The 13,251-nt window shown below is 39.2% G+C and overlaps 1 protein-coding gene across 1 annotated transcript in view; it reads left to right on the top strand.

Moving 5' to 3' along the window:
- CCNB3 (cyclin B3) overlaps positions 1 to 13,251 on the top strand; it is a 96,297-nt gene that overhangs the window by 49,812 nt on the left and 33,234 nt on the right. Inside the window, exons 5-7 of the mRNA XM_054544556.1 lie at positions 2,502 to 5,511; positions 6,551 to 6,646; positions 7,862 to 7,954. Of these exons, the coding sequence (XP_054400531.1) occupies positions 2,502 to 5,511; positions 6,551 to 6,646; positions 7,862 to 7,954 (3,199 nt within the window). The remainder of the gene's footprint in view (positions 1 to 2,501; positions 5,512 to 6,550; positions 6,647 to 7,861; positions 7,955 to 13,251) is intronic.

Raw genomic sequence — 13,251 nt, forward strand, 5'->3', positions numbered from 1 at the left:
CGAACTCCTGACCTGAAGTGATCTGCCCGCCTCGACTTCCCAAAGTGCTGGGATTACAGGCGTGAGCTACTGTGCCCAGTCTGACATCTTAACAATGTTAAGTTTTCTAATTCATGAATATGGATGTCTATCTATTTAGATATTTAGTTTTTTCAATGGTTTTTACGGTTTCCAGAGTATAAGTTTTATGTTTGTTTGTTAAATTTATTTCTAAGCATTTTCTTCTTCTTGATACTATTGTAAATGGAATTGTTTACTTAATTTCATTTTCAGATTATTCATTGCAAGTATACAGAAACACATTTGATTTTTGTATATTGATTTTGTGTCCTGGAATCTTGCTGAAGTTGTTCGTTCTAATAGTTTCCGTGTGTATTCCTTAGGATTTTCTCTATATAAGATCATGTCATCTGTGAATACGGATATTTTTACTTTTCCAAACTGGATGACTTTTATTTAGTTTTCTTGCCTACTTGCCCTGGCTACAGCCTCTAGTACAATGTTGAATAGAAGTATCAAGAGTTGGACATTCTTGTTTTCTCCCTGATCTTAGGGGGAAAGTATCTGTCTTTCACCATCAAGTACGATGTTAGCTTTGGGTTTTTTGTAGATGCCCTTTATCAGGTTGAGGAACCTCCTTTCTATTCCTTGTTTGTTAAGTGCTTTTTATCATGAAAGAGGGTTAGATTTAGTCAAATGATTTTCCTGGATCTTTTGAGATGATCATGTCGTTTTTGTTTTCTATTCTATTAATATGATGTAGTATGCAAATTGAATTTTGAGTGTTAAATTAATTTTGCATTCCTGGGATAAATTCCACTTGTTTATGGTGTATAATCCTTTTATATGTTGCTGGATTTGGTTTGCAGTATTTGGCTGAGGATTTTTGCATCTATATTCATAAAAGGTATTGGTCTGTAGTTTTCTAGTGGTGTCTGTCTGTTTTCGGTATCAGAGTAATACTGACCTCATATAATGAGTTAGAAACTTCGCACTTTTTGTGTTTCTTTGAAGGGTTAATGAAGAACTGATATTAATTATTGTTTAAATGTTTGGATGGAATTGAAGCCATTTGGGCCTGGACTTTACTTTGTGAGTAGTTTTTGATTATTGATTTGATATCTTGTTATAGGTCTCTTCAGATTTTCTGTTTTCTTCTTGAGTCAGTTTTGGTAGTTTGTGTCTTCCTAGGAATTTGTCCATTTCATCTCAATTATCTAATTTATTGACATTCAATTGTACATAACGTTCCTTTAAGTGTTTTTGAGCATATTAATTTGTTGAATCTTCATATTAAGCCTATGAAGGAGATAGTATGATCCTCATTTTATAGGTGAAAAAAACTGAAGCACAGAGAGTTAACTTGCCCAAGGTCACCCAGTCAGTAAGTTGGAGGAGCCAGGATTTGAATCCAGGCAGTCTAGCTCCAGAATGCATGTTCTTACCATAACTAGACTATCTAAAGATCTTCTCTAAAAGTTATCAGGAGGGGCCTGGAATCTAACTGGTCAAGCAGAACCTTTTGAAGCACTTTTTTTTTCTTAACAAATCAGTGGTTTTTCATTCTATTCCTAGATTTGTACAGCTATCACCACTATCTAATTTTAGAAGTTTTTCAATACCCCCCGTCCACTAAATCCGTGCCTATTAGGAGTTCCTTTCCCTTCCTAATCCCCCTTTCTACTCCTACCCCTGTCCCAGCCTCAGGAAACCACTAGTCTACTTTCTGCTGTGGATATACATCTATGGATATGTCCATTCTGCATATTTCATATTGAACTAAATCATATGATATCTGGTCTTTCGAAGGTATTTACTCCTGCTCAGATTGGTGATTATATCTGCCTGAAATTCTCTCTCTTCTTATTCTGAACTTTAGTCTTTCTGTGATTTGGTCTCACTAGATTCATCACTCTAATTGAATATACAATCCTATTCAAAACAAAGCTTTGCATCTGACACATGTGACAAGTTTCTATTTTGAGCTTTTTATTACCTCCATTGGGAAAGCATCTCCTTAATAGTCCAGGGTGAGGGGAATGTAGTTAGATTCTACCAATGTTAATTACCAGCCCACCTCTCTCATTAGCCTTCAAACAATGTTAATTTCAACCTGAAGTTTACCAGCTGCCTTGGGTTGATAGACAAAGACAAATGCAGCTAGTGAAGGAGACTGATGTATGAACAGATAACTCATACAATGTGATAAGTATTATAAAAGCCTTTGTATATAAGGTAATGAAGCATATATAAGAAAGCATAACATGAATTTCAATGGAAAAATTATAGAAAAGTGTAGGTATCTAGGCCATAGAAACTATACAGTGTACTACTTAAGTTGATTCACCATGGTACCTATTGATTTTGTCCCTCTAATCTGTCTTATGGGGTTGAAGCCCCTTCCCCTTTCATACCTTTACTAAATATAGCAACAAAAGGAAATGGTAGGTGAGGATTCTAGGAACTACATTTTTCTTACCCAGACATTGTTTCCTTCACAGGCATAAGCTGGAAGTCACACCAGTAGTAGCCTCTACTACCGTGGTACCAAACATTATGGAGAAACCACTCATTCTAGACATATCCACCACCTCCAAAACACCCAACACTGAGGAGGCATCTCTCTTCAGAAAGCCATTAGTTTTAAAGGAGGAACCCACTATTGAGGACAAAACCCTTATCAATAAGTCATTATCTTTAAAAAAGTGCTCAAATCATGGGGAGGTGTCCTTACTGGAAAAGCTACAGCCCCTGCAGGAGGAGAGTGACAGTGATGATGCGTTTGTTATAGAGCCAATGACTTTTAAGAAGACACATAAAACTGAGGAGGCAGCCATCACCAAGAAGACATTATCCTTAAAGAAGAAGATGTGTGCAAGTCACGGGAAGCAGTCCTGCCAGGAAGAGTCGTTGGCTGTGCAGGATGTGAATATTGAAGAGGATTCCTTCTTTATGGAGTCAATGAGTTTTAAGAAGAAGCCTAAAACTGAGGAGTCAATCCCCACCCATAAGCTATCATCTTTAAAGAAGAAATGTACCATTTATGGGAAGATATGCCACTTTAAGAAGCCACCAGTATTGCAGACAACCATCTCTGGAGCAATGTCCTCCATTAAGAAGCCATTGTCCTTTAAGAAGAAGCCTACCACTGAGAAGGAGACCCTTTTCCAAGAGCTATCTGTATTGCAAGAGAAGCACACCACTGAGCGTGAGATGTCCGTCTTGAAGAAATCATTGGCCTTGCAGAAGACCAACTTTAAAGAGGATTCCCTTGTTAAGGAGTCGTTAGCCTTTAAGAAGAAGCCTAGCACTGAGGAGGCAATCATGATGCCACTAATATTGAAGGAGCAGTGCATGACTGAGGGGAAGAGGTCCCGTCTGAAGCCATTAGTATTGCAGGAGATCACCTCTGGAGAGAACTCGCTCATTATGAAGCCATTGTCCATTAAAGAAAAGCCATCTACTGAGAAGGAGTCCTTTTCCCAGGAACCATCTGCATTGCAAAAGAAGCACACCACTCAGGAGGAGGTTTCCATCTTAAAGGAGCCCTCGTCCTTGCTAAAGTCTCCAACTGAGGAGTCACTTTTTGGTGAGGCTTTGGCTTTTACAAAGAAGTGTACCATTGAGGAGGCACCCCCCACCAAGAAGCCTTTAATTTTAAAGAGGAAACACACCACTCAGGGGACAATGTCCCACTTGAAGAAACCACTAGTATTACAGACCACCTCTGGAGAAAAGTCACTTATTAAGAAGCCACTGCCCTTTAAAGAAGAAAAAGTGTCTTTAAAGAAAAAATGTACCACACAAGAGATGATGTCCATCTGTCCAGAACTGTTGGACTTTCAGGATATGATTGGTGAAGATAAGAATTCTTTCTTTATGGAGCCAATGTCATTTAGGAAGAACCCTACAACTGAGGAGACAGTACTTACCAAGACATCATTGTCTTTACAGAAAAAGAAAATTACTCAGGGGAAGATGTCCCACTTAAAGAAGCCACGGGTCTTGCAGAAGATCACTTCCAAGGAGGAGTCATTCTATAAGAAGCTGTTGCCCTTTAAGATGAAATCTACAACTGAAGAAAAGTTCCTCTCCCAGGAACCATCTGCATTGAAAGAGAAGCATGCCACCTTGCAGGAAGTGTCCCTCTCAAAAGAGTCATTGGCCATCCAGGAGAAGGCTACCACTGAGGAGGAATTCTCTCAGGAACTATTTTCATTGCATGTTAAGCATACCAATAAAAGTGGGTCCCTCTTCCAGGAGGCTTTGGTCTTGCAAGAGAAGACTGATGCTGAAGAGGATTCCTTGAAGAAGTTGTTGGCCTTGCAGGAGAAAAGCATCATGGAAGAAGAGTCCCTTATCAATAAGCTATTGGCTCTGAAGAAGGAGCTTTCTGAGGCAGCCACAAACATACAGAAACAATTATCTTTAAAGGAGCAGTCCACTGCTCAGAGAATAGTGTTCCTCCTGAAGAAGCAGTTGGCTTTGAATGAGACCATCAATGAAGAGGAGTTCCTTAATAAACAGCCACTGGCCTTGGAGGGGTATCCCAGCATTGAGGAGGGGGAGACCCTCTTCAAGAAGCTTTTGGCCATGCAGGAGGAGCCCAGCATTGAGAAGGAAGCTGTCCTCAAGGAGCCCACTATTGACACAGAAGCTCACTTTAAGGAACCTTTGGCCTTGCACGAGAAGCCCAGCACTGAGAAGGAGGCTGTCCTCAAGGAGCCCACTGTTGACACAGAAGCTCACTTTAAGGAAACTTTGGCCTTGCGGGAGAAGCCCAGCATTGAGCAGGAGGCCCTCTTTAAGCAACACTCGGCTTTGTGGGAGAAGCCCATCACTGAGAAGGAGACCATCTTCAAGGAGTATTTGGACTTGCAAGAGAAGCCCAGCATTAAGAAAGAGACCCTCCTCAAAAAGACATTAGCCTTGAAGATGTCTACCATCAATGAGGCATTCCTCTTCGAAGATATGATAGCTCTGAATGAGAAACCCACCACTGGGAAGGAGTTGTCCTTCAAGGAGTCATTAGCCTTACAAGAGAGTCCCACCTACAAGGAAGACACCTTTCTCAAAACATTCTTGGTCCCCCAAGTTGGAACCAGCCCAAATGTGTCTAGCACTGCCCCTGAATCCATAACAGGCAAGTCCAGCATTGCTACCATGACCAGTGTGGGCAAATCTGGTACTATCAATGAGGCATTCCTCTTCAAAGATATGATAACTCTGAATGAGAAACCCACCACTGGGAAGGAGTTGTCCTTCAAGGAGCCATTGGCCTTACAAGAGAGTCCCACCTGCAAGGAAGACACCTTTCTGGAAACATTCTTGATCCCCCAAATTGGAACCAGCCCATATGTGTTTAGCACCACCGCTGAATCCATAACAGACAAGTCCAGCATTGCTACCATGACCAGCGTGGGCAAGTCCAGTACCACCACCGAGTCCAGTGCATGTGAATCTGCTTCTGATAAACCTTTCTCACCACAGGCCAAGGGAACACCAAAGGAGGTATTCATCTTTCTTTCTTCTTAAGTTAGATAAAGTGTTCTTTGATATCCTGGAGGTGGCTGCTAGCAAAGTTGTTTTTTTATTGTTGTTGTTGTTTTTTTGTTTGTTTGTTTGTTTTTTTGCCTTCCTAAGCAGTTAAGCCATATATAGTAAGTTATTGAGAGTATCCCTCTACCTAGTGAGAGGGTGACATTTCTTAGGTTTACTTCTGGTTTTATTTAATGATAGGTGATGCAGAATCATCTCTTCTCACCTTTTATAGCCTGACGTTACCCATGATTTGGGATACATTTCCCAGGTTCTTTGGCATTTTTCTCTTAAGTTGGCCTTGTACAATCTCTTGACTTCCTGATTGGCACAGTGATAGATCTAAGCAATCAGAAAGTATTTATTCCAGTAATACCCATGAGGGTCTAGACTACTGTGCTATATACTTGGGCTTTGCAATAGTGGCCAGGTAATTTCATTTAGGAAATTGCCTTTCTTAGTAATTGTAATTTGCATCACAGTGGGCTTTGGTCAAAAATGGGCAAAGTTCATAGCATCTCCCAAGGAAGGTGGTCTTTACATTGTAAATTTGAATAATGAAGGGATGATAATTTAGCAAGCAGGAGGAGAAATGTCCTTTTTGTAGCAAAACATCCTGGGTAAAGGTATAGAAGGGAGGAAAAGGCTACCAGGATGAATTGGGCCAGATCAAAGCATTGACATAATTAGGGACCTAAGAAGACAGGCAACAAAGCTGATATAATAAAATAAGAATGTCCATCTTGGAGAATCTTCAGCTTACCTATAAAAAGGGTCCCTTGTTCCTAGGGCAGCAAAGGTATATACAATGAAGACTAGGCATTTCTTGATCACTGGACCATATGAGGATTGCACAGCCTTGGAGTACTGTGTTGTGGCCCAACATATACAAGGCTTGAGACACCTTAGCAGAAGAAGACAGTGGGGAGAAAGGAGTAATCATTGATATGTATGTGCTAAGTCTTCCTTGGAATAATTCTCATAATATATCTTTTTGGCGATTTCTAAGCAGATAACCGCACGGGAAGATATTGACGAGCACGGCAGTGATCCAAGTTTCAACCCAATGTATGCTGAGGAAATCTTCAGTTACATGAAAGAGAGAGAGGTATTTAGGTTGCTTGGGTTGGGCAATGATTTCTAGTTTTCATTTCCTCATCATTCCATCCTTCAGTATGCAAGTTGAAAGAGGTGGTAATAATGATGATAAAAATAATAATAGCAACAACTAACATATTGGTAGCTTACTGTGAGTTGGACATTGTACTAACAGATTTGTAGACATTATCTTAATTCTCTCAGTAACTTCATGATGGTAGGTATTATTATCTCCCTCTTACAGATAGAGGAAACTGCCCAGAGTCATGTAAGTGGTACATGGTAGAGCTGAGATATGAGCTAAAGTCTGATTACCTTGAAGACCATAATCCTGTACATCTAATTGCTAAGAAGACAGTCTTAGACACAAAAATGGTCAAGTAGTCTCTGAGTGGCTGTTCTTAGAGATCTTTTTCCTTCCCTATGCATGTTTCTGGCATTGTGTGCAAAATCGTATTCTTTGTTTCATCTCTCCAACCTGGTGAAGTTTTCTTTCTCCTTTGAAATCTGCCAGTCTCCTTTACCACTAATATTCATCAATTCCAAAGTTTCTTCTAACTCTGTCAACAGAACAGATGGGACCAAGATTATCTACCAAGTAGAATTTTTAGCAGGTCATGTATAGGAGGGTGGGAGGATGGAAACCTACCTACAGATCCACCTATCTTCTTTATAGAGAGAGTGCAATTGATTAACTGACTCCAAAGCCCACACTTTTTCTGGCATACCTAAGTAAGGGACATCTTTGTTATAATAAAAGTGTGAGCCTTGGTTCATCAGTTTCACTTGAGATTTTGTTAGAAATGCAGAAACCTAGCCCCATCCCAGACCTTCTAAATCAGAATCTGAAGTTTTACATGATCCCCAAGTAGTGCATATGTATGTTAAAGTTTCAGAAGCACTGCTCTACATATCATGGTATTGTGCTTTAGATTGAATTGCAAAGAAAGGGCAGAACCTTTTTGGCATTTATCTACAGCTATAGGTGTTTCTGCCCTTATTTCCCCCTGGATTCTTCAATATCCACTCTGACACTTGAATATCACATGTGTCTATTTCCCAAAGCAACTGCAACTTGCCTGGAAAAGGATACTTTGATCTGCCCCTCTCTAATACCAGTTGAAAATAAGGAATTAGAACTATGAGGGAGAAGTTAATTGTTAAGTTACAATTTTGAACTATAAGAAGAGTTTATTTATTAACATTTCCTTCTCATCAATGCCAGGAACAGTTTATACTTACAGATTACATGAACAGGCAGATTGAAATCACCAGTGACATGAGGGCCATTCTTGTGGACTGGTTGGTGGAGGTGCAGGTAAGCCTGACAACTCCTGCCTTAAGGAGCTGCTGTTCTCTTTCTCATTCAGGGCTGCCAGGCCAAAAACATGGTAAAAAGGTACTGGGTCTATAGAGTTGAATAAGCTGTGGTTCCTGCCCTCAAGGAGCTCATGATTTAGGAGGCAAGATAAGATATGCAGACAAATAAGTGCAATACAAAGTAGAATATACTAAGTGCTCTAAGAATGTTTCAAATAAAATACTGTGAGAACTAATAGGAAGGAGAGACTCTTTCTAGAAAAGGCAGTGACGGTATGGTCATTTTATCATTCTTAAAGTCTTGTAAAAGTATATCTAGTGATTTGGATTGGGGTCGATGACAAAGTCTTTCAAGCTTTGGGTGGAATGGATAATAGGAAGGACAGTGTGGCACAGGACATGGCAGGTAGCTGTTTGTCAAAGGTTAGATATTGAGGGAATACTGCTATGAATACTTAATTATTATTTTATACTAAGATAGGAGAGCCCAGAGTAGTACATAGCATATAGTAGGGGGTCAGTAAGCATTTGTCAAATGAATGGAATTGAAAGAATTGCTATGGAGTTTGCAAGGAAACATACAGCATGGTCAGTCTACGCCCAGCAGTCTTAGTATGTAATTAGGAAGAAAAGACAATATAGTTTTATATCCTTTGTTAAGTATCAGAGGAGTGGTTCAGACTCATTTTGGAGTGACAGACCAAGGAATTGTGGTAGACACAGTATATCTGAACATCAGCAAAGCATGAAAATGTCTCTCATCTTATGAAAATGGTAGAGAACAGTAAATCAGGTAAGAGTAAAATTTGGGTAGATCTTAAATAAATGAAACAGAACCCAAAGATTGCTTATCATTGTCCAGCTGGAAAGAAATTTCTAGTGACTGCCATCGGACTTTGTTCTGCTTAACATTCTCATTAGTAATGTAAATGAGAATAGAGAAGATGTATTCATTAAATTCCTGGATGGCATGAAACTAGGAGTAGGGATAGGAAATAAATGGCTTACAGAGCAAAAATATCTCTGCCAGCTGGAATGAGGAACTAAATATTTTTTATTTAAAGTTTTTGTTATTGCATAAAAATGTACATTATAGCAAAGTAAGAAATTATAATTACCTGTGATCCCACAACCCCAAACTGCTGTTCTCATTTGTTTGCATATATTATCCCCCCATCTTAAGCAGTGGTTATCCATTAGGGGTGCACCTCAGAATCAGATGCCCAGGTCCTATCCCAGACTTATCCAATCAGAATTGTGGGGATGTGGCCCAGGCACACATATTTTTATAAAGCTCCACAAGTTATATTAATGTATACCCCTTGAAAGAGAATCTCAGTTCTAGAAAATACCATATTGTTTTTATAACTGTAGTTATATGTAGTGCTTTTATAACTCTTTGGTTTTTTATTTTAAAATAACCAAATAACAATAATGACTTTTTGGATATAAAGTTCCATGAAATTTTAGCATTTGTTTTGAAATAATTGATTCATAAGAAATTGAAAAAAAAAAAAGGACAAAGAGAGCCTGTATACCCTTCACCCTAGTTTATCCCAAAGATGACATCTGGCATAACTATGGTATAGTGTCATGGTCAGGAAATGGACTTTGTTATAATCCACAGACCTTGTTTAGATTTCAGCAGTTTTACATGCACTCATTTGGGGGTGTGTATAGTCTATTTGATCACATGTGTAAATAAATATTTAGTCTATTTGTTCACGTGTAAATTTTGTAATCACTACCACAGTTAAGGTACAGAACTGTTCCATCGCCACAAGGATCCCTCATGCCACTTTTTGTTAGCCACAACCATCTCCCTCCCCTCTCCTTCCTGTCCCTGACAAATTGTTTTCCATCTCTATAATTTTGTCATTTCATGAATGTTATATAAATGGAATCATACAGTGTATAGCCTTTTGAGCTTGATGTTTACTACTCACCATAGTTCCCTTGAGATCCATCCAAGTTGTGTGTATGAATAGTTCATTCCTTTTTGTTGCTAAGTAGTATTCCATGGTACAGATGTACCACGGTAATATGGTTTGGCTGTGTCCACACCCAAATCTTATCTTGAATTATAGCTCCCATAATCCCCACATGTTGTGGGAGGGACGCAGTGGGACGTAAGTGCATCATGGGGGCAGGTTTTTCCCGTATTGTTCTTGTGATAGTGGATATGTCTCACGAGATCAGATGGTTTTATAAAAGGCAGTTCTCCTGCACACACTCTCTTGCCTGCCTCCATGTAAGATGTGCCTTTGCTCCTCCTTCACCTTTTTCCATGATTGTGAGGCCTCCACAGCCATGTGGAGCTGTGAGTCCATTAAACCTCTTTTCTTTATAAATTACCCAGTCTCAGGTATTTCTTCATAGATGTATGAAAATGGACTAATACATACGGTGTGTTTAACCATTCACCTATTGAAGGACATTTGGATTGTTACTAGTTTTTGGCTATTAAGGATAAAATTACTATGAATATTTGCATGCAGCTTTTTTGTGAATATAGTTTTTATTTCTCTGGGATTAATACTGAAGAGTGTGACAGTTCTGTGAATTTTTAGCATATGTATTGATTTGTGTAACCGCCACTACGATTAGGAAATAGAACAGTTTGACCATGCCATAAAAACTTCCTTATATTATCCATTTAGAGTCACACCCACCTCCCACCCCTAACTTCTGGAAACCACTAATCTATTCTCTATCTTTGCCTTTTCAAGAATATTGTATAAATGTTTGTGTTATATGTAACCTTATGAGACTGGCTTCTTTTGTTCAGTATGATGCCTTTAAGATTTATTCAAGTTGTTGCAGATATCATTAGTTCATTCTTTTTATTGCTGAGTGGTATTCTATGGTTCGAATATATCACAGTTTATCCATTCTCCTGTGGAAGGGTATTTAGTTTGTTTCCAGTTTTTGATGACTGTGAAAAGAACTGTACATTAATGTACAGGTTTTTATGTGAAGATGTGTTTTAATTTCTAATGTCAGCACATAGCAGTGGGATCATCAGGACATACGGTAAGTGTATGTTTAACTTAATTAGAGATTGCCACAAAGTGGCTGTACATCTTGCATTCTCACCTCCAATGCATGAGAGTTCTGGTTGCTGTGCATTCTTGCCAGCACTTGGTTTTGTTAGTACTTTATTTTAACCATCTAATAGGTGTATAGAGGAATCTCCTGACAGTTTTAATTTTTATTTCCTTAAGGGCTAATAATGTTGACAACCATACTTGTCATGCATATATCCTCTTTGATGAAATGTCTATTCAAGTCTTTTGCCCAGTTATAAATAGGGTAGTTCATTTCCTTAGTGTCAAATTATGAGAGTTCTTGACATATTCTGGATACAAATCCTTTGTTGGATATGTGATTTATAAATATATCCTCTCAGTCTGTAGTTTTTCTTTCTCTTACCAGTGTCTTTCCCAGAGCAAAAGTTTTTAATTTTGATGAAGTCCAGTTTATCAATGCCTTCTTTATGGATTGTACTTACTTCTAAGAACTCTTTGCCTAAACCTAGGTCAGGAATATTCTGTCTCTCTCTCTCGTGTGTGTGTGTGTGTGTGTGTGTGTGTATTTAAATTTATGTATTTATGTATTTATTTATGAGATGGAGTTTTGCTCTTGTTGCCCAGGCTGGAGTGCAATGGTGCGGTCTCAGCTTACTGCAACCTCCGCTTCCCAGGTTCAAGCGATTCTCCTGCCTCAGCCTTCCAAGTAACTGGGATTACAGGTGCCCGCCACCCTGCCTGGCTAATTTTTGTATTTTTAGTAGAGATGAAGTTTCACCATGTTGGCCAGGCTGGTCTCAAACTCCTGACCTCAGGTGATCCGCCTGCCTCGGCCTCCCAAAGTGCCGTGATTACAGGCGTGAGGCACTGTGCCTGACTTCTTTCCTATATTTTATCTAAAAGGTTTATGGTTTTACATGTTACATTAAATCCATTTTTAGTTAATTTTTGTATAAGGTGTGAGATTTAGGTCAAGGTTCTTTTTTTGCATATGAGTGTCTAATTGTTCTAACACCACGTGTGGGAATTAAAAACTATACTTTCTTCATGGAATTGTTTTTGCACCTTGCTAAAAACAGTTTTTGTGGGTCTATACCAATATTGTGTTTCCTTTATCTCTGTGTCTCTTCCTTCACCAATATGACACTGTCTTTATTTCTGTAGTTTTATAGTTAGTCTTAAAACTGGGTATTGTGATATTTTCAACTCTATTCTTTAAAAAAAAAAAAAAAAAAAAAAAACTGGCCAGGAATGGTGGCTCATGCCTGTAATCCCAACACTTTGGGAGGCTGAGGTGGGTGGATCATGAGGTCTGGAGTTCGAGACCAGCCTGATCAACGTGGTAAAACCTCCATCTCTACTAAAAATACAAAAGTTAGCTGGGCATGCTGGCACGCACCTGTAATCCCAGCTACTCAGGAGGCTGAGGCAGGAGAATCACTTGAACCCAGGAGGCGGAGGTTACAGTAAGCCAAGATCATGCCACTGCATTCCAGCCTGCGTGATAGAGCAAGACTCCATCTCAAAACAACAACAACAACAACAAAGCAAAAAACACCTGTTTTAGCTATTCTAGTTCCTTTGCCTTTCTATATAAATTTTAGAATCAGTTTATATCTTAAAAATATTTCTAAGCATTTGATTGGAATTGAGATATATTTTGTGCAGAAAAGAGTTAAAATAATAGGCCTGATACTGCTATCCCTAGAAAGGTCTGTTTGCAAGGTTGGCCCTTGGCTGGTAATCTGGAAACTTGGCTGGTAAGCAGTCCCTACACTGATATAAAACTTCCCCGAATGTTAATTGTGGCTTACTGTGCTTAAACTCTTTATGCAAACAATGTGGTTTAGGCTGAACACCTGCTTTCCTTTTGGGAGTCTGGAACTTCAGAACATGCTAGGCACAGAGTGTTTACTTGACCAGTTCCCAATAAAATTTTTGGCACTGAGTGATAGTAAGCTTCCCTGGTAGACAACACTTTCCATGTGTTGTCACAACTCATTGCTAGAGGAATTAAGTGCATCCTGAAGTGACTACTGACAGGACTCTTGGAAGCTTGCTTGTGGCTTTTTCCAGGTTTTGCCCCATGCTTCTTATCCCTTTGCTGATTTTGCTTTGTATCCTTTCACTGAAATAAATCATAGTCGTGAGTATGACTATATGCTAAGTCCTGTGAGCCATCCTAGGAAATCATTGTGCTTGAGGTGGTCTTAGGGAACCCCAATACACATCTATAGGTGAGTTCAGATAGAATTGGCGCGCTACT

The sequence above is a fragment of the Pongo abelii genome, chromosome X (assembly GCF_028885655.2).
Source record: "Pongo abelii isolate AG06213 chromosome X, NHGRI_mPonAbe1-v2.0_pri, whole genome shotgun sequence".
In the NCBI taxonomy this organism is placed as follows: Eukaryota; Metazoa; Chordata; class Mammalia; order Primates; family Hominidae; genus Pongo; species Pongo abelii.